Here is a 27,014-nt window from a genome sequence, read left to right on the forward strand (position 1 = left end):
CAGTGTTCTGATGATGTCATCCCTGAGTCATTCAGACGACATAAAAACCTGTGAGACGAGTCTCAGCCGAGCATTAAGGGCGTTAACCCCGTCATCGTACGCCACCCTCAACTTCTGCATGCTGGCCTGTTTGTACTTGATCCACAAGGGGGCAGTATAGAGCGGCGTACAAAAGGCCCTGAAGAGGGTGACTTTGACCGCTTCAGAGCAAAAACTAAATCTCTTCTTTAGCATGTTAGCCTGCGCATACAGCATCCGCCGCTGGTCATTGATCACGTGATCATCATCTCCCAGCTGGTCATTGATCATGTGATCATCATCTCCCAGCTGGTCATTGATCATGTGATCATCATCTTCCAGCTGGTCATTGATCACGTGATCATCATCTCCCAGCTGGTCATTGATCATGTGATCATCATCTTCCAGCTGGTCATTGATCATGTGATCATCATCTCCCAGCTGTTCATTGATCATGTGATCATCATCTTCCAGCTGGTCATTGATCATGTGATCATCATCTCCCAGCTGTTCATTGATCATGTGATCATCATCTTCCAGCTGGTCATTGATCATGTGATCATCATCTTCCAGCTGGTCATTGATCATGTGATCATCATCTCCCAGCTGTTCATTGATCATGTGATCATCATCTTCCAGCTGGTCATTGATCATGTGATCATCATCTCCCAGCTGGTCATTGATCATGTGATCATCATCTCCCAGCTGGTCATTGATCATGTGATCATCATCTCCCAGCTGGTCATTGATCATGTGATCATCATCTCCCAGCTGGTCATTGATCATGTGATCATCATCTCCCAGCTGGTCATTGATCATGTGACCCAGATATTTAGTCCTGCTGCAGACAGACAGCACTCGCCCTGACAGATAGAAGGGTGGACTGCTGAGAACTGCAGTATTTCAACAGTAATAGCAATAATATTCAGTATTTCCACGCACAAAGTTGGAGGCGCAGACTCAGGTCATAGGCGTACATAAACTCTTCATCGGAGTACATAAACTATTCATTGGAGTACATAAACTCTTCATCGGAGTACATAAACTCTTCATTGGAGTACATAAACTCTTCGTTGGAGTACATAAACTATTCATTGGAGTACATAAACTCTTCATCGGAGTACATAAACTCTTCATTGGAGTACATAAACTCTTCGTTGGAGTACATAAACTCTTCATCGGAGTACATAAACTCTTCATTGGAGTACATAAACTCTTCGTTGGAGTACATAAACTATTCATTGGAGTACATAAACTATTCATTGGAGTACATAAACTCTTCATCGGAGTACATAAACTCTTCATTGGAGTACATAAACTATTCATTGGAGTACATAAACTATTCATCGGAGTACATAAACTCTTCATTGGAGTACATAAACTCTTCATTGGAGTACATAAACTATTCATTGGAGTACATAAACTATTCATTGGAGTACATAAACTATTCATTGGAGTACATAAACTCTTCATTGGAGTACATAAACTATTCATTGGAGTACATAAACTCTTCGTTGGAGTACATAAACTCTTCATTGGAGTACATAAACTCTTCATTGGAGTACATAAACTATTCATCGGAGTACATAAACTATTCGTTGGAGTACATAAACTCTTCATTGGAGTACATAAACTCTTCATTGGAGTACATAAACTATTCATTGGAGTACATAAACTATTCGTTGGAGTACATAAACTCTTCATTGGAGTACATAAACACTTCATTGGAGTACATAAACTCTTCATTGGAGTACATAAACTCTTCATTGGAGTACATAAACTCTTCATTGGAGTACATAAACTCTTCATTGGAGTACATAAACTATTCATTGGAGTACATAAACTATTCATTGGAGTACATAAACTCTTCATTGGAGTACATAAACTATTGGAGTACATAAACTATTCATTGGAGTACATAAACTATTCATTGGAGTACATAAACACTTCATTGGAGTACATAAACTCTTCATTGGAGTACATAAACTCTTCATTGGAGTACATAAACTCTTCATTGGAGTACATAAACTCTTCATTGGAGTACATAAACTCTTCATTGGAGTACATAAACTCTTCATTGGAGTACATAAACTCTTCGTTGGAGTACATAAACGCCTCATTGTAGTACATAAACTATTCATTGTAGTACATAAACTCTTCATTGGAGTACATAAACTCTTCATTGGAGTACATAAACTCTTCATTGGAGTACATAAACTATTCATTGGAGTACATAAACTCTTCATTGGAGTACATAAACTATTCATTGGAGTACATAAACTATTCATTGGAGTACATAAACTATTCATTGGAGTACATAAACTATTCATTGGAGTACATAAACTCTTCATTGGAGTACATAAACTATTCATTGGAGTACATAAACTCTTCATCGGAGTAAATAAACTCTTCATCGGAGTACATGAACTCTTCATTGGAGTACATAAACTATTCATTGGAGTACATAAACTATTCATTGGAGTACATAAACTCTTCATTGGAGTACATAAACTATTCATTGGAGTACATAAACTATTCATTGGAGTACATAAACTCTTCATCGGAGTACATAAACTCTTCATTGGAGTACATAAACTCTTCGTTGGAGTACATAAACTCTTCATTGGAGTACATAAACTCTTCATTGGAGTACATAAACTATTCATTGGAGTACATAAACTATTCGTTGGAGTACATAAACTCTTCATTGGAGTACATAAACTCTTCATTGGAGTACATAAACTATTCATTGGAGTACATAAACTATTCGTTGGAGTACATAAACTCTTCATTGGAGTACATAAACTATTCATTGGAGTACATAAACTATTCATTGGAGTACATAAACTATTCATTGGAGTACATAAACTCTTCATTGGAGTACATAAACTACTCATTGGAGTACATAAACTATTCATTGGAGTACATAAACTCTTCATTGGAGTACATAAACTATTCATTGGAGTACATAAACTATTCATTGGAGTACATAAACTATTCATTGGAGTACATAAACTATTCATTGGAGTACATAAACTCTTCATTGGAGTACATAAACTATTCATTGGAGTACATAAACTATTCATTGGAGTACATAAACTATTCATTGGAGTACATAAACTATTGGAGTACATAAACTATTCATTGGAGTACATAAACTATTCATTGGAGTACATACACTATTCATTGGAGTACATAAACACTTCATTGGAGTACATAAACTCTTCATTGGAGTACATAAACTCTTCATTGGAGTACATAAACTCTTCATTGGAGTACATAAACTCTTCATTGGAGTACATAAACTCTTCATTGGAGTACATAAACTATTCATTGGAGTACATAAACTATTCATTGGAGTACATAAACTATTCATTGGAGTACATAAACACTTCATTGGAGTACATAAACTCTTCATTGGAGTACATAAACTCTTCATTGTAGTACATAAACTCTTCATTGGAGTACATAAACTCTTCATTGGAGTACATAAACTCTTCATTGGAGTACATCAACTCTTCGTTGGAGTACATAAACGCTTCATTGTAGTACATAAACTATTCATTGTAGTACATAAACTCTTCATTGGAGTACATAAACTCTTCATTGGAGTACATAAACTATTCATTGGAGTACATAAACTCTTCATTGGAGTACATAAACTATTCATTGGAGTACATAAACTATTCATTGGAGTACATAAACTCTTCATCGGAGTACATAAACTCTTCATCGGAGTACATGAACTCTTCATCGGAGTACATAAACTATTCATTGGAGTACATAAACTATTCATCGGAGTACATAAACTCTTCATCGGAGTACATAAACTCTTCATCGGAGTACATGAACTCTTCATCGGAGTACATAAACTATTCATTGGAGTACATAAACTATTCATTGGAGTACATAAACTCTTCATTGGAGTACATAAACTATTCATTGGAGTACATAAACTATTCATTGGAGTACATAAACTCTTCATCGGAGTACATAAACTCTTCATTGGAGTACATGAACTCTTCATTGGAGTACATAAACTATTCATTCCAAGCCTGTACTTTGGATTTTCTTTATTTCCCATTTCTATGCCAACAGTGGTTTGAACAACTCTTGATCTGCATCGGTCAGAGGTAGCCGCTCTCTACGGCCGCAAGGTGCTTCAAGGTCCCTCAAGGTGCTTCAAGGTGTCTCAAGGTGCCTCAGGGTGCCTCAAGGTGCCTCAAGGTGCTTCAAGGTGCTTCAAGGTGCCTCAGGGTGCCTCAAGGTGCCTCAAGGTGCTTCAAGGTGCCTCAAGGTGCCTCAAGGTGCTTCAGGGTGCCTCAAGGTGCTTTAAGGTGCCTCAAGGTGCTTCAAGGTGCTTCAAGGTGCCTCAAGGTGCCTCAAGGTGCCTCAGGGTGCCTCAAGGTGCCTCAAGGTGCCTCAAGGTGCTTCAGGGTGCCTCAAGGTGCTTTAAGGTGCCTCAAGGTGCTTTAAGGTGCTTTAAGGTGCCTCAGGGTGCCTCAGGGTGCCTCAAGGTGCTTCAAGGTGCTTCAAGGTGCCTCAAGGTGCCTCAAGGTGCCTCAAGGTGCCTCAAGGTGCCTCAAGGTGCTTCAAGGTGCTTCAAGGTGCTTCAAGGTCAAGGCTGTTCTAATGGTACAGCACGAAATTCCACATCTGAGACAACAGCTGGTTGGAGAACCAACGATGGCTCTTAGATGGTCGTTGTAATGTGAGACCAGCTCATCTGCTAACGATGGCTGGACCCCCCCCCCCCCCCACTTCAGTTTGGCCTCATTCCCAACACACCTGAGCACAGGCTTCCAAGAGGCTCAAGATCTCCTAACTAAAAACCCGGTGCCGATCATCTCTGTGAGGGTCGGAACATGCAAGTCCCGGAGTCGGTACCGAGAGCCACCAGCAGGTGGTGGTGTCCAATAAGGAAGAGGACTCGTGGCCCAGTTATGTCTGGCTGTGTGTTTATTGCAAGAACGAATCAATAACTGGAACGCTCAAAGCAGCAGGAAATACGAACAGATCGTAGACCCGCCCCCTGAAGATACAAGACACGCCTCTAAGGAGCGCTTTGACCCCGCTAGCTTTCAATCCAGGAAGCCATTTAAACTGGACCGGCTGAAGCACCGGACCGCCCAGCTCAGCGGCTGGAATGACCTGCATGCACGAAGCGCAGGAAGCTGCTACAGAGCGGGGGCGTGGCCTGCAGCATCACGGCCGTCAGCGCTACAGAGCGGGGGCGTGGCCTGCAGCATCACGGCTGCTCAGTGCGGCGTTACTCCGTTTCAGTTTGGCCTTCAGGCGAGCGATCGCCTCCTCCTGAGCCAGCTCCTGGTAGTCCGCCTCCTGCTGCAGCGCCGTGGACGCGGCGCCGTTCTCGTCTCGCTCGCGCCCGAGCTCCGTCTGAACCCGGGCGTGCCAGAGTCGCTCTGCAGACGGGGGGACGTCCCAGGACGAGGACGCACCGCGCTCATCCACGCGCTCGTCCTGCAGATGCTCCTGTGGGACAGACGAAGCGTCAGCGGACGCTCCAGGGGAGGCGTCGGATCGGTGTCACCATGGAAACAGTACTCGTGTGGCTTCGCTGCGCAGGTCGTTCCCGAGTCGTCGTTTAGCAGCGAGAAGCCGTACGCTAACGCACGGCCGGGCGTCGTATTACCTGTCGGCCTCCGGGGGGCGCGGCTACATTTGAAGTCTGGCGAAGCGGCTCACGTGGCCGTGGTCGGCGGGGCTTCCTGATGGACAGGTAAACACGGCCGCGGTAGACGACCACGGCGTCCTGCCGGGTCTGCGGCGCTGCAGCTACCGGCACCTCAGAGCTGTGGAAGGAGACGGCTTCCCCCGGCACCGCGCCCTTCAGTATTTTGTACGCCGCGTTGCAGGACGAGATGAACGCCATCGGACAGGGGGCCGGCGCGCTCTGAGACATGGCGCCCGGGAAGGGGAACAGATTTCCCGGGACATTCCCAGCGGGGCGTTTGTGTTTCTGGCCTCGCTGCCGCAGCACCACCGGAGAAATCCATATTCCCTCTGGAGACGCCTCGCAGCCGTCGGCGCCGGACGGCGGGAGGCCGAGTTTGGCCCGCACGGCGCCGGGTAAACGCCGCAGGAGGATTCTCTTCACTTCGGCCTCCGCTGGGATGTAAACCTCCATCCCGCCGTGCGTTTCCCTGTGAACACAATCAAGCATGAACCGCCGCTCATCTGAAACAGACGCTCGCCGCCATCGTTGCTTCGGTGACCCGATGCGGCCGAGGTCGATCTCGGACCGCCCGTCTTCGGGCGGGACAGGGGAGGAGCCACAGAAGCTGGGTCAGGTTCCAGGATGCACACGGATGGAGCTCTGGGGACTGCTTGTAGCTCCGCCTTCCAAGTGATGACTCTGCAAACCATATCTTCATTATATGGGACTGGTGAGCGGGACACACCCCCTGGGTGTCGCCATAGATTCCACCACGTGCTTAGCTTAATTTAACACTTTCAGTGCCAGCCATGTGGAGCTCAGATGCCGAGGGCTCCAGTTTTCCCTCATTTTCCCCAATTTTTCAAGCCCCAAGAAATATTTGGTACGCCCCGTTACACCGGGGGAAGCGCCTTCCGACCCGATCAAGCTCATCGGATCATGATTCTATCCCGATCAATAGGGGTGCTTTATACCGATCGATGACCCGATCAGGGCGCATGAGAACACTTATTCGGATGTTTCGGTGAATTGTTCGCTAACGTATCGGTTGTTGTTATTGTCTTACACGTAAGACCGGAACTAATGTTTGCTGTCGCATGTGTTGCTACGACGGAGTTAGGTGAAGCGCAACGCTAAACTGTTAGCCGCCAGTATAAAGATAAATACACGACTTAATTAGAGACACCCCTTTTTATTCTTATTATTGATCGATTGTCTGGGGTCTACGCAGACCGCAGAACATTAGAACCGTATTTTTCCTCTGTTCAGGGCAGGCGGCCAGCGAGCCATTCCTCCCGATCGTAGCCTTGTCTAGCTAGCGCTCTTAATTTGTTTTCGTTATGTATTGCGCAATGTATTAATATTTATTTGTGTACATTTAATGTAGTTTTCACGGCGTATTACGTAAGGAGAAAGATGTAAGAGAGAAGAAACGCCCGTTCCAGAGAACCAACCTGCGTCGATCACGGAAAAAGCTCCGTCCTCACCGCGCACGAAGGGGCGGAGCCACGGCTTCTTCTTCTACTATTTCCGGTATATTTGGTTTAAATTGCGCATTTCCAAATATTTTTTTCCGATCGAAAAGTGTGATGCTTGAACACGTAAGTCCTAATTGGATCAATATTTTTAGGGTCCAAGAACACAGTGCATCCGATCACAATTTTACTCCAAACTCTGATCGGATTAAATAAATGTCGTCCATGTAAACGCAGCCACTGACAGGGTTGGGTTTAGAACTTTAGATAGACGTCAATGGCACTGAAAGAGTTAACAATCCAACGGCGGTTTTCTTTCTATAAATAAACTGCATGAGCGCCGGAATTTCGGATCAAGTGTTCTCTGAAGAACGCGCCGCAGCGGAACGAACCGCCGACCTGCTCGTTTCTACCGGACAGAGTCGCTGCTGCACCGGCTTGGCCTTGAGTTCCGACGGAGCGCCCCCCGCCGGACTGCCGGACAGCCAGCAGGCAGAAGTCTTCTCCGTGTGCGTTCTTCTTCTTCTTTCATTTATAGAGCGTCACCGCCACCCTGTGGCGAACAAGAAGTAAGACACCTCAAAGAAGTTGCGTCGACGCGTGGACATGATGGCTGTGACTGGACCGCACCAGTTTAAACAGAATAACAGTCGGTCCATCAAAAGGAAGACTAATGAGGGCGGATTGATATGTAACAACATGCATCACATGAACTGTGTTTTAGCTTAATTATATGCACGAGAAGAAAAGAACAGCGCTTTATTTAGCGTTTCCTCAACCGATCCATAGTTCGGCTGCTGAAAATAGAACGATATCCAAACAGCTCAGAAAGAAACTCGAAACATTTCACCGAGTTCATTTGGTGTGGCCGCATAATCTGCAGATATCACATCATGCTGTTTGAAAATCCCTTTTCACAAAGATTATTTTCTCACCGCTTATTCCGCTATCGGGTCGCGGGCCAAGCTGGAGCCAATCCCAGCAGTCAATGGGCGAGAGGCGGGGCTACACCCTGGACAAGCCGCCAGTTCATCGCAGGGCAACACAGAGACAGACAACCAGCCACACACACACTCACACCTACGGGCAATTTAGTGTCACCAATCAGCCTAAGCTGCATGTCTTTGGTGGGAGGAAGCCGGAGAACCCGGAGAGAACCCACGCAGACACGGGGAGAACCCAGAGAGAACCCACGCAGACACGGGGAGAACCCAGAGAGAACCCACGCAGACACGGGGAGAACCCAGAGAAAACCCACGCAGACACGGGGAGAACCCAGAGAGAACCCACGCAGACACGGGGAGAACCCGGAGAGAACCCACGCAGACACGGGGAGAACCCAGAGAAAACCCACGCAGACACGGGGAGAACCCGGAGAGAACCCACGCAGACACGGGGAGAACCCGGAGAGAACCCACGCAGACACGGGGAGAACCCGGAGAGAACCCACGCAGACACGGGGAGAACCCGGAGAGAACCCACGCAGACACGGGGAGAACATGCAAACTCCTCACAGAATGGCCACAAGCTGGAGACGAACCTGCGACCATCTCGCTGTGAGGCAACAGCGCTTACCACTGCGCCACCGAGCCGCCCCCTTTTCACAAAGATGAAATAGAAATTCTACGCTAACAGGATGTTCAGAGAACGAAGCTCTGCCAGCATCTGGAAGGGATTTGTGAGACAGTTCTGTTGCATAGTTCTAAAAAAAATATTAGAACTTTATTTTGTTAACCTTCATTTAACCAGATTGACCAGTTGAGTTTACAAAGTCCTGACATTCATTCATACACCAGTGTGAGACACCGGAGTCGACATGGGCTGGGAGGAAGCGGGATTCAAACCACCAACCATCCGCTGATTTTACGACCCACTCCACCACCCAAGAGTGGGTCGTGCTGCCGTTTGTCCGTCTGTTAGCAGGATTATGGAAAAACTGCTGGATGGGTCTCCGTCTAACTTTGATCCATTTCATTTTGAGAGCGATCGGGATTCCTGTCGATAGAAAAAATCTGGATTTTTCCATTTACTTATGATGGGGGCTATTAAAACAAATCATATCTTGTAAAATATGAGTTTAATAAACTCACCAAAAAGCGGTCCGATATGAACCATCGTGAAAAATGTCTTCTGGTTCTGATCCAGAATGACGCCAGGAACAAATAAGAATCAACTTAAAACCCATTTATGGATTCAAGAATCAGTTACACACTCTGATTCACTTTTCATGTTGGTGTATGAAGATACCAGAACAATCTAGAACCTTCTGGTGCTGATCCAGATCACCGTGTGGACGGTGTAGATCCAGTTAGGGGGGGAACGAGCTGCTTGGGGGAGGTCTGTGCTCTCTGAGTGCTTTTCTCGTCGAGTTTGAGTTCCATAATGTTTCTAAATATCAAAATCAGTTCCTTTTCCCAAAGTACATTAGAAATATAAAAAAAGCTTTGTTACAGTAGTTGTCATATATTTAGTATTTTTATTCTAAAGTACTAACAAAAATGAGGGCGGCAGGGGGGCAGAAACAGAGATAGTCATCACGACTCTCCGGATCAACCCCCCCATCTTTTGTCCACCTACTGGTACATTGTATATATTAAGTGTCTTTTTAATGTATTGTTATTTTGCATCTGTGGAGTAATTTATTTTTATTTTATTGGTCGATGATTTATGTACGAAGGACTTTCAACGGAAACAAGACCGCAAGAAATGCTCCTCTTAGACAGGATGTTTGACTGTACTTGTACTGTAATACATGCTACTGTGTGACTGTACTTGTACTCTAACATTCTGTGTAATAAATATATGCATCATCAGGAAAGAAATTGATAACTTTAAGTTAATTCCTATTTACCTCCATAACGTAACGAAGTGGAGAAAGGCCAAAAATAGAAGAAAAAAAAACGTGAGTAAATAAGAAACTACATTCCGTCAGTCGAGCTTTGACTTTTTGCCCTTTATTTTAATTGAAAATGTGTATTAGTTCAACGCATTGCTTCAGTGTCCCCGATTAGTAAAGGACTCATAGTGGCCCCGAAAAAGCAAACACACAAACTCCATATGGATAAAGAATACACAAAATATTCACGCGTTTACCGCTGTGCATGAGCCAAGTAAACGAGTTTACATCCGTGACGGTTCGAACTCGCATGCACGGACTGTGTACATGATGAATATATTTATTAGATAGAATGTTAGAGTACAAGTACAGTCAAACATCCTGTCTAAGAGGAGCATTTCTAAAAAGCCCTGCGGTCTTGTTTCCGTTGAAAGTCCTTCGTACATGAAATGAAACCTACATGGGAGTAAAGGCTCTGCTGATACGAGTTATTCAAATCAATACTTCCGATTGGGAAACATGCCGTCGGCGGCTGGGGGCCAATCGGATGATCCTCGAGTCCTTGGCTCTCTGAAGCAGGCCGGCGTGGTAAAGGGATAGTTCGCTCAGCTCAGGCCGCGTCTCATCACTTCTGAAGCGGCTTCTTTCTCTCTGAGAAGGCTTTTGCGTTGCTTTAACTCTTCACTGTCCATGGATGACGTGGACATTCCGTCACTGTCCGGCCCTTCGTGGCGACATTCCTGCTCCCCCTTCGCTGCCAAAGAGGAAATCCCAGCAGGTGTTTTCCCTGTTTTCCTCACCGTCTTTATCCGACCACCTTTTTTACTCATCTTTGCCGTCGTCCACGTCCACTTCACGGGTTGCTCCGTCTTTGCGCCGGGCTTCGCCACGGGGCTACCTTGGCTACCAGAGGTGCAACATGGACACATTGTGCGCTTCCTTGTTCTTCCCATCCTTGTGTTTGCAATCAGACCAGTCTGGGTGTCTGTGTCCTGTGAGTTGGGGATGTCATTTTCGTCTGTGCTGAGGAAGTCCTCGTCTATGGGTTCCACATAGCATAACGCCGAATCAGCTCCCTCATGTGACGTTCCCGTCAGGGAAGTCTCCGACTGAGAGTCCGAGCTCTTCGTGAAGTGGGAACATTTGAGAGGTGCAGTATGTGTGTGTCGACTTTGATGAGGAGGGTCTGCCATCAGTTTTGGTTCCGCTACAGTTTCCACAGGTTTGTAAGGAATGAGACGGTCTTTGGGCATTTCTCCGGGACTGATAAAGGCCTGGAAAAGACATTCTTTGTCCCACAATCCCCTCGTTTGTTTCTGAAGACTCTGCGCTGACCTTTTGGACTCGACAGCTGATGCTTCATCGATCCTCTGCAAACAAACCTTCACATCGGCTGCGATGCTAAACATCTGTCTCAACATACGATCAGACATCGGATGAGATTTTGGTGGCGACACTGAAGCAGGATTCAAAGAGCTCTGTAAGTAGAAAAAACAGCACTTGTTAAAGTACACACAAAAACACAAAATCCATTCTAGCAGTTCTGTAATGTCGTGCGCTAAATGGTGGAATGGACATCGTCTACGGGACGTCGCCTACGGGGCGTCGCCTACGGGGCGTCGCCTAAGGGGCGTCGTCTACGGGGCTTCTCCTACGGGACGTCGCCTAAGGGGCTTCTCCTACGGGGCGTCGTCTACGGGGCTTCTCCTACGGGGCATCCTCTACGGGGCGTCGTCTACGGGGCTTCTCCTACGGGGCGTCGTCTACGGGGCTTCTACGGGGCGTCGTCTACGGGGCTTCTACGGGGCGTCGTCTACGGGGCTTCTCCTACGGGGCGTTGCCTAAGGGGCTTCTCCTACGGGGCGTCGCCTAAGGGGCGTCGTCTAAGGGGCTTCTCCTACGGGGCGTCGTCTACGGGGCTTCTACGGGGCTTCTCCTATGGGGCGTCGTCTACGGGGCTTCTCCTACGGGGCGTCGCCTACGGGGCTTCGTCTACGGGGCGTCGCCTAAGGGGCTTCTCCTATGGGGCGTCGTCTACGGGGCTTCTCATACGGGGCGTCGCCTACGGGGCGTCGCCTACGGGGCGTCGTCTAAGGGGCTTCTCCTACGGGGCGTCGCCTAAGGGGCTTCTCCTACGGGGCGTCGCCTAAGGGGCTTCTCATACGGGGCGTCGCCTACGGGGCGTCGTCTACGGGGCGTCGCCGAAGGGGCGTCGTCTACGGGGCTTCTACGGGGCGTCGTCTACGGGGCTTCTCCTACGGGGCGTCGTCTATGGGGCATCCTCTACGGGGCATCCTCTACGGGGCATCCTCTACGGGGCATCCTCTACGGGGCTTCTCCTACGGGGCGTCGTCTACGGGGCGTCGCCTAAGGGGCGTCGCCTAAGGGGCATCCTCTACGGGGCTTCTCATACGGGGCTTCTCCTACGGGGCGTCGCCTACGGGGCGTCGCCTATGGGGCATCCTCTACGGGGCATCCTCTACGGGGCATCCTCTACGGGGCATCCTCTACGGGGCGTCGCCTACGGGGCTTCTCCTAAGGGGCGTCGCCTAAGGGGCGTCGTCTAAGGGGCTTCTCCTACGGGGCATCGTCTACGGGGCTTCTCCTACGGGGCGTCGCCTACGGGGCTTCGTCTACGGGGCGTCGCCTAAGGGGCTTCTCCTACGGGGCGTCGTCTACGGGGCTTCTCATACGGGGCGTCGCCTACGGGGCGTCGCCTAAGGGGCTTCTCCTACGGGGCGTCGCCTAAGGGGCGTCGCCTAAGGGGCGTCGCCTAAGGGGCTTCTCATACGGGGCGTCGCCTACGGGGCGTCGCCTACGGGGCGTCGTCTACGGGGCGTCGCCTAAGGGGCGTCGCCTATGGGGCATCCTCTACGGGGCATCCTCTACGGGGCTTCTCCTACGGGGCGTCGCCTAAGGGGCTTCTCCTACGGGGCGTCGCCTAAGGGGCTTCTCCTACGGGGCGTCGCCTAAGGGGCGTCGTCTAAGGGGCTTCTCCTACGGGGCGTCGCCTAAGGGGCATCCTCTACGGGGCGTCGTCTACGGGGCATCCTCTACGGGGCATCGTCTACGGGGCGTCACCTACGGGGCGTCGTCTACGGGGCGTCGTCTACGGGGCATCCTCTACGGGGCATCCTCTACGGGGCGTCGTCTACGGGGCGTCGCCTACGGGGCGTCGTCTACGGGGCTTCTCCTACGGGGCGTCGTCTACGGGGCGTCGTCTACGGGGCGTCGTCTACGGGGCATCCTCTACGGGGCGTCGCCTACGGGGCGTCGTCTACGGGGCGTCGCCTACGGGGCGTCGCCTAAGGGGCGTCGTCTAAGGGGCTTCTCCTACGGGGCGTCGTCTACGGGGCTTCTACGGGGCGTCGTCTACGGGGCTTCTCCTACGGGGCGTCGCCTACGGGGCTTCGTCTACGGGGCGTCGCCTAAGGGGCTTCTCCTACGGGGCGTCGTCTACGGGGCTTCTCATACGGGGCGTCGCCTACGGGGCGTCGCCTAAGGGGCTTCTCCTACGGGGCGTCGCCTAAGGGGCGTCGCCTAAGGGGCGTCGCCTAAGGGGCGTCGCCTAAGGGGCTTCTCATACGGGGCGTCGCCTACGGGGCGTCGCCTACGGGGCGTCGCCTATGGGGCATCCTCTACGGGGCATCCTCTACGGGGCTTCTCCTACGGGGCGTCGCCTAAGGGGCTTCTCCTACGGGGCGTCGCCTAAGGGGCTTCTCCTACGGGGCGTCGCCTAAGGGGCGTCGTCTAAGGGGCTTCTCCTACGGGGCGTCGCCTAAGGGGCATCCTCTACGGGGCGTCGTCTACGGGGCATCCTCTACGGGGCATCCTCTACGGGGCATCCTCTACGGGGCATCCTCTACGGGGCGTCGTCTACGGGGCGTCGCCTACGGGGCGTCGTCTACGGGGCTTCTCCTACGGGGCGTCGTCTACGGGGCGTCGTCTACGGGGCGTCGTCTACGGGGCATCCTCTACGGGGCGTCGCCTACGGGGCGTCGTCTACGGGGCGTCGCCTACGGGGCGTCGCCTACGGGGCTTCTCCTACGGGGCGTCGCCTACGGGGCGTCGCCTACGGGGCGTCGCCTACGGGGCATCGTCTACGGGGCGTCGTCTACGGGGCGTCGTCTACGGGGCTTCTCCTACGGGGCGTCGTCTACGGGGCGTCGTCTACGGGGCGTCGCCTACGGGGCGTCGCCTACGGGGCGTCGTCTACGGGGCGTCGTCTACGGGGCGTCGTCTACGGGGCGTCGTCTACGGGGCTTCTCCTACGGGGCGTCGCCTACGGGGCGTCGCCTACGGGGCTTCTCCTACGGGGCTTCTCATACGGGGCATCCTCTACGGGGCGTCGTCTACGGGGCGTCGCCTACGGGGCGTCGTCTACGGGGCTTCTCCTACGGGGCCTCGCCTACGGGGCGTCGTCTACGGGGCTTCTCCTACGGGGCGTCGTCTACGGGGCGTCGTCTACGGGGCTTCTCCTACGGGGCTTCTCATACGGGGCATCCTCTACGGGGCGTCGTCTACGGGGCTTCTCCTACGGGGCGTCGCCTCCGGGGCGTCGCCTACGGGGCTTCATCCTATGATCATCTAGAAAAGCGCTATATGAAATCAATGCACTATTATTACTATCATTATATATCAAGGGATAATTTTCTCCAGAAGTTAAACTCATTTCAAGGTGACAGAGTTTACTCAACTGTGGTATTTCTGAGGAAGAGATTTTACCTGCTCAGACACGACCTCTTGCATGACATGCATCTCAGATTTATTTTGGCTATTTGGGACCGGATGAGTGTAAAAACAACGAATTCTATTTTGTCATGACATCGTCTGAGAAATACGATGGCCAATTATGATGACATTCATTTTGAATTTTGAGAAAACAAACAATTGTCACAATTGGGTAATGATGTGGAAAACTCTTTATTTAATACCGAAATTTAGTGTTGTGGTCGAGACAACTGAACATTTCCACACACGAGGATGCCAGGACAAAGGATGTTCAATTTAGGAAAATTAATATATGCATTAAAAATTCATATTATTTTGAAATCAGCCCATGTTGCCATGGTGACAGTCCTCTAAAGTTCTTCTTTTTCTTTCTCACCCCCCTTGTGTTGCATCTATTTTTTTTCTTATAATTAATTTCATTTGCAGAAACGGGATGATTTTCCGTCCCATTTCTTTAACGTTTTTTCCCGTTGGGGGGGTTACCACCCAACGGGTACTCCTCCCTCCCTGCATCAATCAACCTCCTCTCTAAAGAGCCGTTTTCTCACCTCCTTGTCAGAGACTCCGCTGCTGGTGTCCAGATGTTGGGTTGAGGTGCACGGCTGACAGCTCTCATGCACCTTCATCCCAGCAGAACCACAAACATCAGGAAAGTTACTGACGGACACACTCTGGTCAGCTTCCTGTCCTCTCAGAGGGGAGCTGTCACCTCCACCAGGTGCACCGTCCGGGCTCCTTTGTCCTGTCACACGGTCCAAGCTGCGTGTCCCCGTGTGGCTGCTTCTTCCCACAAAAGACAACTGGGTTTTTAGTACCACATCTTGTTCTGAGACAGACTTGGATTTGGGAGGAATATAAGAAACAAATATGACATTGTCTTCATCCAGATGAGTCACGTCTGACATAGTAACTGGTGCTGCTCGCAGAGATGATCCATCATCATCATCTTCATCATCACAAAGGTCAATCACCTCGTCTGACTCATCTGGAATGAGAATGCTGACGTCCTGCCTGACCTCAGGTGTGACTGGCTGGAGAGCTGCTGGGCGTTTTTTGAGTCCACCTTTAGACGATGCCAGTGAGCCGCTTTCTGCCATTCTACCTGGCAGGACGCCCTTTTTGGCCACGAAAAACACCTTCCCATTACACATGACCAAGGCATTTTCCTCCACCTGTCCGTGTTGAGCTGGACGCACCGGAGATGCTGGCGCCGTCAAGGCGTCGCAGGACTTGACGCCGTTTTGTCGTTGTGCCACGGTCAACCGAATCTCTGAAGAAGTAAGAGGATTGCGAGTCGTCGCCGCCGAGCTGTCGTCTTCTTCAATCACCCACTTTGTGGGGCTGTCGGGCCTTTGTGAAACCTTTGGAATCAATTTCAAACGTCTTTTGGAGCCTTTCGAGGGGGGGGGCCTCCCCGCAGCGGCATTTGAACGAAGCAGCGAGTGAAGGGCGGAGCCGTTCGGCAGAGCAGCAGCGTGATTTAGGGTCGTGACGGGCGACACATAGACCACCCTGGGTACGCCTGAGCCCGGGGAGGAGCTGGCTGAGATGAGGATCTGTTCCTTGATACCTGGAGGCAGTTCAGAGGCTGGAACTGTTCGGATTTGAGCGTCAGGGGGAATCTGAAGATACTGTCCTCTCGGGAGTGCCGGAGACTTCACGGTCACCGGCAGCTGACTTGGTGCACTCATCGACTTCCTGGAGTTTGCTGGAACTGTTGATTTCCTCTGATCCAAGCCCACCTGATGCCTGGAAACTTGAGTGGCAGAAGAATTCCAAGCAGCCTGTCCCCCGATCTGAGCAGACGGCGAGGACGCATTCACATGGACAGCGCTCTGTGGCGCTGGACAACTTTGGGATTTGCTCATTTGAGCCTGGACAAATTGACCATCGACCATTTTTACTGGAATCAGTTTCATGATGTTCTTTCCATCGGCTCCGACAGCAGGCATGGCCTGGTAGAACACACCGGTCCCACTGTGGGGAAGACGAAGACACACGTAAGACAACATTTACCTCTGTTCAGTAAGACCGAAGCGGCTTTATTGTTTACATTCACATAAACAGTGAAAATGTCATATATTTTAGAGATGTTCATGGTATTTATACATGAAATATTGTAATATTTGATTCTATTTTGTGAACTGCAGCCCGTAAATATGTTCTGGCTTTATGCTGATGAAGAGTACCACAGACTAAATGTTAGCGTTGATACAGGGAAGGTCAGGAGGAGCTGCATTGTGTCTTTGTAGATCTAGAGAAAGCGCTATAAAACACTGCTTAACAAATAAACATGATAGCTTTTACAAACAATGAGTTTAATTTTAATGATCAACCTACGAGGTTGAACACATAAGACGTGATTAATAGCGACTCGCGCGTATTTCACAGTTCCTCCGACCGCGCCTTCGTCTTGCGCCGTTTCAAGGCGCGTTCAAGTGCAAAAAGAAAAAATCAGAAAAATTGCATTAAAACTCCGCGAAGCAGCGAAGTCGCAGAAGATGAACCGCATTATATCGAGGGACGACTGTACATGAGAAGGTCCCAGGGGGGACAGTGAAGCTACAAGGAAGAGACGTAAAGAAGGGAGAGGACTTCAGGTACCTCGGGTCAACAGAGCAGAGTGATGGAGAGAATGTGGAAAGGAGGTGAAGAATCGTGTGCAGGCAGGCTGGAACGGGGGGAGGAGAGTATCAGGTGTGCTCTGTGATAGGACGAAGGGACAGGTCTACAAGACAGTGGTGAGGACAGACATGATGGACGGCTTAGAGACAGTGGTGAGGACAGCCATGATGGACGGCTTAGAGACAGTGGTGAGGACAGCCATGATGGACGGCTGAGAGACAGTGGTGAGGACAGCCATGATGGACGGCTTAGAGACAGTGGTGAGGACAGACATGATGGACGGCTTAGAGACAGTGGTGAAGACAGCCATGATGGACGGCTGAGAGACAGTGGTGAGGACAGACATGATGGACGGCTTAGAGACAGTGGTGAGGACAGACATGATGGACAGCTTAGAGACAGTGGTGAGGACAGAGATGATGGACGGCTTAGAGACAGTGGTGAGGACAGCCATGATGGACGGCTTAGAGACAGTGGTGAGGACAGCCATGATGGACGGCTTAGAGACAGTGGTGAGGACAGCCATGATGGACGGCTTAGAGACAGTGGTGAGGACAGACATGATGGACAGCTTAGAGACAGTGGTGAGGACAGAGATGATGGACGGCTTAGAGACAGTGGTGAGGACAGCCATGATGGACGGCTTAGAGACAGTGGTGAGGACAGCCATGATGGACGGCTTAGAGACCGTGGTGAGGACAGCCATGATGGACGGCTTAGAGACGGTGGTGAGGACAGCCATGATGGACGGCTTAGAGACAGTGGTGAGGACAGCCATGATGGATGGCTCAGAGACAGTGGTGAGGACAGCCATGATGGACGGCTTAGAGACAGTGGTGAGGACAGCCATGATGGACGGCTTAGAGACCGTGGTGAGGACAGCCATGATGGACGGCTTAGAGACCGTGGTGAGGACAGCCATGATGGACGGCTTAGAGACGGTGGTGAGGACAGCCATGATGGACGGCTTAGAGACAGTGGTGAGGACAGCCATGATGGATGGCTCAGAGACAGTGGTGAGGACAGCATGATGGACGGCTTAGAGACAGTGGTGAGGACAGCCATGATGGACGGCTTAGAGACAGTGGTGAGGACAGCCATGATGGACGGCTTAGAGACCGTGGTGAGGACAGCCATGATGGATGGCTCAGAGACAGTGGTGAGGACAGCCATGATGGACGGCTTAGAGACAGTGGTGAGGACAGCCATGATGGACGACTTAGAGACAGTGGTGAGGACAGCCATGATGGACGGCTTAGAGACAGTGGTGAGGACAGCCATGATGGACGGCTCAGAGACAGTGGTGAGGACAGCCATGATGGACGGCTTAGAGACGGTGGTGAGGACAGCCATGATGACGGCTTAGAGACAGTGGTGAGGACAGCCATGATGGACGACTTAGAGACAGTGGTGAGGACAGCCATGATGGACGGCTTAGAGACAGTGGTGAGGACAGCCATGATGGACGGCTCAGAGACAGTGGTGAGGACAGCCATGATGGACGGCTTAGAGACAGTGGTGAGGACAGCATGATGGACGGCTTAGAGACAGTGGTGAGGACAGCCATGATGGACGGCTTAGAGACAGTGGTGAGGACAGCCATGATGGACGGCTTAGAGACAGTGGTGAGGACAGCCATGATGGACGGCTTAGAGACAGTGGTGAGGACAGACATGATGGACGGCTTAGAGACAGTGGTGAGGACAGCCATGATGGATGGCTTAGAGACAGTGGTGAGGACAGCCATGATGGACGGCTTAGAGACAGTGGTGAGGACAGCCATGATGGACGGCTTAGAGACAGTGGTGAGGACAGACATGATGGACGGCTTAGAGACAGTGGTGAGGACAGCCATGATGGACGGCTTAGAGACAGTGTCTCTGAGCTAAAGACAGGAGGCGGAGCTAGAAGTGGAGGAGATGAAGATGCTGAGGTTCTCCTTGGGAGGGACCAGGTTGGACAGGATTAGAAATGAGACAACAAGAGGGACAGTGAAGGTTAGACGTTAGGAGACAAGGTCAGAGAGACCAGACTTTGATGGTTTGGACATGTCCAGAGGAGAGACGGGGACTATATCGGTAGAAGGATGCTGAGGATGGAACCACCAGGGAACAGGACTAGAGGACGACCCAGGAGAAGAGACATGGACGTAGTGAGGGAGGACATGAGAGTGGCTGGTGTTGGGGAGGACGATGCAAAGGACAGGGTGAAGTGGAGAAGGTTGGGTTGCTATGGCGACCCCTCAGGGGACAAGAAGACAGGACAGTAGTAGGCCGTAATTATCAGAATAATTTAAAAAGCACATGAGACATTATTTATGTCTTACACCTGGAATATACATTTTCAATTTATGAAACAACTGATAAAAATAATCAAACTTTCGGAGAGGAACTTGTTTACAACTGCGTGTCTGGAAGCAGAGCTAGAACGCGGGCTAGCAGGCTACGGAACAGCGTGAGTGGGTGTAATAACACCGTTATAAACAGCAGAACCAGCAGCTGGACTGTACCTGTGCACCGCGTCCATCCTCTTCATGACAGGAAACATCGATCCCCGACCATCACGCAGGCACCGGATAATTCCTGGACCCTGTTAGCATTAGCCGGAGTCAGTCTGACGTCATAGCCTCGTCCGCACGGTGGATGCAGGCGTCAAATTACAAGTCGGTGTTTCCATCACGTCTTTGAAAGGAGAGGACGCCGGAAATAAAACGGTGAAAGAGCATTTTCCTTGTGATCCACTTCAAAGCTTCTGCTCGTGTATTGCTCAGCGTTCTTCTTCCTCTTGTTTTTATTTTTGTTGGTGACAGGCAAACAGCTTTGAGGGTCTTTACCGCCCCCAACTGGACTGGAGTGTCTCAAAATGAAATAACCAGAACTTCCCGAGAAATTCTTCCCGACAGGTCTTTTGTTGTCATGTTTTTGATGACATTTGTTTGTTTGTTTGTCTGTTTATTAGCGGGATTACAGCAAAACTACTGGATGGATTTTGATGAAAAAATTAATCTGAAGATGGGTCTTGGTCTAATGTAGGAACTTCAGGAACAGGAAGTGAAGCGTGTGCTGAGGACGGGAAACCCCAGGAAGGCTGCAGGGCCGGACGGAGTACCTGGGAAGGTACTTAAAGCCTGTGCTGATCAGCTGACCGGGGTCTTCACCACCATCTTCAACCGCTCCCTGTCACAGTCCATCGCCCCCCCCTGCCTGAAGTCATCATCCCGGTCCCCAAGAAGTCGGCCATCGACAGCCTGAATGATCACAGGCCTGTTGCTCTCACGCCTGTGATCATGAAGTGCTTTGAGAGGCTGATGGTAAACCACATCAAAGACACCCCCCCCCCACCCCCCCCCCCCCCCCCACCAATTCACCTACAGAACAAACCGCTCTACTGATGATGCCATCGCCACAGCGCTTCACACTGCACCGAGTCACCTGGACCACCGGGGGCACTACGTGAGGATGCTTTTTGTGGATTGCAGTTCAGCGTTCAACACGATAATCCAGGACATTCTAACGGTTAAACTCTCCACCTTGCATCCTGGCGTACTGCATCACAGTGTACTGCATCCTGGCGTACTGCATCACAGTGTACTGCATCCTGGCATACTGCATCACAGTGTACTGCATCCTGGCATACTGCATCACAGTGTACTGCATCCTGGCATACTGCATCACAGTGTACTGCATCCTGGCGTACTGCATCACAGTGTACTGCATCCTGGCGTACTGCATCACAGTGTACTGCATCCTGGCATACTGCATCACAGTGTACTGCATCCTGGCATACTGCATCACAGTGTACTGCATCACAGTGTACTGCATCCCAGTGTACTGCATCACAGTGTACTGCATCCTGGCGTACTGCATCACAGTGTACTGCATCCTGGCGTACTGCATCACAGTGTACTGCATCCTGGCATACTGCATCACAGTGTACTGCATCCTGGCATACTGCATCACAGTGTACTGCATCACAGTGTACTGCATCCCAGTGTACTGCATCACAGTGTACTGCATCCTGGCATACTGCATCACAGTGTACTGCATCCTGGCATACTGCATCACAGTGTACTGCATCACAGTGCATCCCAGTGTACTGCATCACAGTGTACTGCATCCTGGCATACTGCATCACAGTGTACTGCATCCTGGCATACTGCATCACAGTGTACTGCATCCCAGTGTACTGCATCACGCACCAGTGTACTGCATCCTGGCATACTGCATCACAGTGTACTGCATCCTGGCATACTGCATCACAGTGTACTGCATCACAGTGTACTGCATCCCAGTGTACTGCATCACAGTGTACTGCATCCTGGCATACTGCATCACAGTGTACTGCATCCTGGCATACTGCATCACAGTGTACTGCATCCCAGTGTACTGCATCCTGGCATACTGCATCACAGTGTACTGCATCCTGGCATACTGCATCATAGTGTACTGCATCAAAGTGTACTGCATCCCAGTGTACTGCATCACAGTGTACTGCATCCTGGCATACTGCATCACAGTGTACTGCATCCTGGCATACTGCATCACAGTGTACTGCATCCCAGTGTACTGCATCCTGGCATACTGCATCACAGTGTACTGCATCCTGGCGTACTGCATCACAGTGTACTGCATCCTGGCGTACTGCATCACAGTGTACTGCATCCTGGCGTACTGCATCACAGTGTACTGCATCCTGGCATACTGCATCACAGTGTACTGCATCCTGGCATACTGCATCACAGTGTACTGCATCACAGTGTACTGCATCCCAGTGTACTGCATCACAGTGTACTGCATCCTGGCATACTGCATCACAGTGTACTGCATCCTGGCATACTGCATCCCAGTGTACTGCATCACAGTGTACTGCATCCTGGCATACTGCATCACAGTGTACTGCATCCTGGCATACTGCATCACAGTGTACTGCATCCCAGTGTACTGCATCCCAGTGTACTGCATCCTGGCATACTGCATCACAGTGTACTGCATCCTGGCATACTGCATCACAGTGTACTGCATCCCAGTGTACTGCATCCTGGCATACTGCATCACAGTGTACTGCATCCTGGCATACTGCATCACAGTGTACTGCATCACAGTGTACTGCATCCCAGTGTACTGCATCACAGTGTACTGCATCCTGGCATACTGCATCACAGTGTACTGCATCACAGTGTACTGCATCCCAGTGTACTGCATCACAGTGTACTGCATCCTGGCATACTGCATCACAGTGTACTGCATCACAGTGTACTGCATCCCAGTGTACTGCATCCCAGTGTACTGCATCCTGGCATACTGCATCACAGTGTACTGCATCCTGGCATACTGCATCACAGTGTACTGCATCACAGTGTACTGCATCACAGTGTACTGCATCCTGGCATACTGCATCACAGTGTACTGCATCCAAGTGTACTGCATCACGGTGTACTGCATCTCAGTGTACTGCATCACAGTGTACTGCATCCCAGTGTACTGCATCACGGTGTACTGCATCACGGTGTACTGCATCCCAGTGTACTGCATCACGGTGTACTGCATCACTGTGTACTGCATCACAGTGTACTGCATCACAGTGTACTGCAACACGGTGTACTGCATCACGGTGTACTGCATCATGGTGTGGTATTGCATCCTGGGTACTGCATCACAGTGTACTGCATCACGGCGTGGTACTGCATCACAGTATACTGCATAACATTGAGGTACTGCATCCTGGCGTATTGCATCACGGTGTGGTACTGCATCACGGTGTGCTAATGCATCACAGTGTACTGCATCACGGTGTAGTATTGCATCACAGTGTATTGCATCACAGTGTACTGCATCACGGTGTAGTACTGCATCACGGTGTGGTAATGCATCACGGTGTATTGCATCACAGTGTACTGCATCACGGTGTAGTACTGCATCATGGTGTGCTAATGCATCACAGTGTACTGCATCACGGTGTAGTACTGCATCATGGTGTGGTATTGCATCCTGGGTAGTGCATCACAGTGTACTGCATCACGGCGTGGTACTGCATCACAGTATACTGCATAACATTGAGGTACTGCATCCTGGCGTACTGCATCACGGTGTACTGCATCACGGTGTAGTATTGCATCACAGTGTATTGCATCACAGTGTACTGCATCACGGTGTAGTACTGCATCACGGTGTGCTAATGCAACCCAGTGTACTGCATCACAGTTTATTGCATCACGGTGTGGTACTGCATCATGGTGTGCTAATGCATCACAGTGTACTGCATCACAGTGTATTGCATCACGGTGTGGTACTGCATCACAGTGTGGTACTGCATCACGGTATGGTAATGCATCACAGTGTGGTACTGCATCACGGTGTGGTACTGCATCACAATGTGGTACTGCATCACAGTGTGGTACTGCATCACAGTGTACTGCATCACGGTGTAGTACTGCATCACGGTGTGGTAATGCATCACAGTGTACTGCATCACGTTGAGGTACTGCATCCTGGATACTGCCTTACAGTGTAGTACTGCATCGCGGCATGGTATGGTACTGCATCCTGGCGTACTGCATCACGGTGTGGTACTGCATCATGGTGTGGTACTGCATCCTAGGTACTGCATCACGGTGTAGTACTGCATCACAGTGTATTGCATCACAGTGTACTGCATCACGGTGTAGTACTGCATCACGGTGTGGTAATGCATCACAGTGTACTGCATCACGGTGTTGTACTGCATCACAGTGTACTGCATCACGGTGTAGTACTGCATCACGGTGTGGTAATGCATCACAGTGTACTGCATCACGTTGAGGTACTGCATCCTGGATACTGCCTTACAGTGTAGTACTGCATCGCGGCATGGTATGGTACTGCATCCTGGCGTACTGCATCACGGTGTGGTACTGCATCATGGTGTGGTACTGCATCCTAGGTACTGCATCACGGTGTAGTACTGCATCACAGTGTATTGCATCACAGTGTACTGCATCACGGTGTAGTACTGCATCACGGTGTGGTAATGCATCACAGTGTACTGCATCACGGTGTTGTACTGCATCACAGTGTACTGCATCACGTTGAGGTACTGCATCCTGGATACTGCCTTACGGTGTAGTACTGCATTGTGGCATGGTACTGCATCCTGGCGTACTGCATCACGGTGTGGTACTGCATCACGGTGTTGTACTGCATCATGGTGTGGTATTGCATCCTGGGTACTGCATCACAGTGTACTGCATCACGGCGTGGTACTGCATCACAGTATACTGCATAACATTGAGGTACTGCATCCTGGCGTATTGCATCACGGTGTGGTACTGCATCACGGTGTGCTAATGCATCACAGTGTACTGCATCACGGTGTAGTATTGCATCACAGTGTATTGCATCACAGTGTATTGCATCACAGTGTATTGCATCACAGTGTACTGCATCACGGTGTAGTACTGCATCACGGTGTGGTAATGCATCACAGTGTACTGCATCACGGTGTAGTACTGCATCACAGTGTACTGCATCACGGTGTAGTACTGCATCACAGTGTATTGCATCACAGTGTACTGCATCACGGTGTAGTACTGCATCACGATTGTGGTAATGCATCACAGTGGACTGCATCACGGTGTAGTACTGCATCACAGTGTACTGCATCACGGTGTGGTACTGCATCACAGTGTGGTACTGAATCACGGTGTCGTAATGCATCACGGTGTAGTACTGCGTCACGTTGTGGTAATGCATCACAGTGTACTGCATCACGGTGTAGTACTGCAACACAGTGTACTTCATCACGGTGTGGTACTGCATCAAAGTGTGGTACTGAATCACGGTGTGGTACTGCATCACAGTGTGGTACTGGGATGTAGTACTGCATCACGGTGTGGTACTACATCACAATGTGGTACTGCATCACAGTGTTCTGCATCACGGCGTGGTACTGCATCACAATGTGGTACTGCATCACAGTGTGGTACTGCATCACAGTGTACTGTATCACGGTGTAATACTGCATCACGGTGTGGTAATGCATCACAGTGTACTGCATCACGGTGTGCTAATGCAACACATTGTACTGCATCACGGTGTAGTACTGCATCACAGTGTATTGCATCACGGTGTGGTACTGCATCATGGTGTGCTAATGCATCACAGTATACTGCATCATGGTGTAGTACTGCATCACAGTGTATTGCATCACGGTGTGGTACTGCATCACAGTGTGGTACTGCATCACGGTATGGTAATGCATCACGGTGTGGTACTGCATCACGGTGTGGTACTGCATCACAATGTGGTACTGCATCACAGTGTACTGCATCACGGTGTAGTACTGCATCACGGTGTGGTAATGCATCACAGTGTACTGCATCACGGTGTAGTACTGCATCACAGTGTACTGCATCACGGTGTGCTAATGCAACACAGTGTACTGCATCACGGTGTAGTACTGCATCACAGTGTATTGCATCACGGTGTGGTACTGCATCACAGTGTGGTACTGCATCACGGTATGGTAATGCATCACGGTGCGGTACTGCATCACGGTGTGGTACTGCACCACAGTGTGGTACTGCATCACAGTTTACTGCATCACAGTGTGGTACTGCATCACGGTGTTGGACTGCATCATGGTGTGGTACTGCATCCTAGGTACTGCATCACAGTGTACTGCATCACGGCGTGGTACTGCATCACAGTGTACTGCATCATGGAGTGGTACTGCATCCTGGCGTACAGCATCACGGTGTGGTACTGCATCACATTGTGGTACTGCATCACAGTGTGGTACTGAATCACGGTGTGGTACTGCATCATGGTGTACTGCATCACGGTGTGTTACTGGGATGTAGTACTGCAGCACAGTGTTGTACTGCATCACGGCGTGGTACTGCAGCACAGTGTTGTACTGCATCACGGCGTGGTACTGCATCACAGTGTACTGCATCACATTGAGGTACTGCATCCTGGCGTACTGCATCACGGTGTCGTACTGCATTACGGTGTGGTACTGCATTACGGTGTGGTACTGCATCACAGTGTGGTACTGCATCACAGTTTACTGCATCGCAGTGTGGTACTGCATCACGGTGTGGTACTACATCACGGTGTTGTACTGCATCATGGTCTGGTACTGCATCCTAGGTACTGCATCACAGTGTACTGCATCACGGCGTGGTACTGCATCCTAGGTACTGCATCACAGTGTACTGCATCACGGCGTGGTACTGCATAACAGTGTACTGCATCATGGAGTGGTACTGCATCCTGGCGTACAGCATCACGGTGTGGTACTGCATCACAGTGTGGTACTGCATCACAGTGTACTGCATCACGGTGTGTTACTGGGATGTAGTACTGCAGCACAGTGTTGTACTGCATCACGGCGTGGTACTGCATCACAGTGTACTGCATCACATTGAGGTACTGCATCCTGGCGTACTGCATCCCGGTGTGGTACTGCATCACAGTGTACTGCATCACGGTGTTGTACTGCATCACAGTGTACTGCATCACGGTGTGGTAATGCATCACAGTGTACTGCATCATGGTGTAGTACTGCATCACAGTGTACTGCATCACAGTGTACTGCATCACGGTGTGGTACTGCATCACGGTGTGGTACTGCATCACAATGTGGTACTGCATCACAGTGTGGTACTGCATCA

At 50.2% G+C, this 27,014-nt stretch overlaps 2 protein-coding genes across 2 annotated transcripts; both read right to left on the bottom strand.

Moving 5' to 3' along the window:
- Positions 1–4,794: 4,794 nt before the first annotated feature.
- si:dkeyp-110g5.4 (uncharacterized protein LOC561637 homolog) lies at positions 4,795–7,196 on the bottom strand. The gene is made up of 3 exons (XM_068750748.1): positions 7,150–7,196; positions 5,672–6,182; positions 4,795–5,511 (listed from the first exon to the last, which is right to left on the bottom strand). The coding sequence occupies exons 2-3, from the start codon at positions 6,164–6,166 to the stop codon at positions 5,239–5,241; spliced, it is 768 nt and encodes a 255-aa protein (XP_068606849.1). The 5' UTR covers positions 6,167–6,182; positions 7,150–7,196; the 3' UTR covers positions 4,795–5,238.
- Positions 7,197–10,125: 2,929 nt separating this feature from the next.
- lrif1 (ligand dependent nuclear receptor interacting factor 1) lies at positions 10,126–25,191 on the bottom strand. Its single transcript, XM_068748709.1, has 5 exons — positions 25,003–25,191; positions 20,508–20,609; positions 19,872–19,951; positions 15,286–16,714; positions 10,126–11,484 (listed from the first exon to the last, which is right to left on the bottom strand). The coding sequence occupies exons 1-5, from the start codon at positions 25,189–25,191 to the stop codon at positions 10,612–10,614; spliced, it is 2,673 nt and encodes an 890-aa protein (XP_068604810.1). The 3' UTR covers positions 10,126–10,611.
- Positions 25,192–27,014: the final 1,823 nt, after the last annotated feature.

Source organism: Brachionichthys hirsutus, chromosome 2 (genome assembly GCF_040956055.1).
Source record: "Brachionichthys hirsutus isolate HB-005 chromosome 2, CSIRO-AGI_Bhir_v1, whole genome shotgun sequence".
NCBI classification, from domain to species: Eukaryota; Metazoa; Chordata; class Actinopteri; order Lophiiformes; family Brachionichthyidae; genus Brachionichthys; species Brachionichthys hirsutus.

Coding starts and splice junctions, on each gene's coding strand:
- si:dkeyp-110g5.4 (XM_068750748.1), bottom strand. CDS start 6,166: ATGGAGGTTTACATCCCAGCGGAGGCCGAAGTGAAGAGAATCCTCCTG. Junction 5,512..5,671: donor CGCCCCCCGGAGGCCGACAG/GTAATACGACGC, acceptor TCTGTCCCACAG/GAGCATCTGCAGGACGAGCG.
- lrif1 (XM_068748709.1), bottom strand. CDS start 25,191: ATGCAGTACCACACCGTGATTCAGTACCACACTTTGATGCAGTACCAC. Junction 20,610..25,002: donor CTGTGATGCAGTACCACACC/GTGATGCAGTAC, acceptor GTGATCATTCAG/GCTGTCGATGGCCGACTTCT. Junction 19,952..20,507: donor AGATGGTGGTGAAGACCCCG/GTCAGCTGATCA, acceptor TAATGCTAACAG/GGTCCAGGAATTATCCGGTG.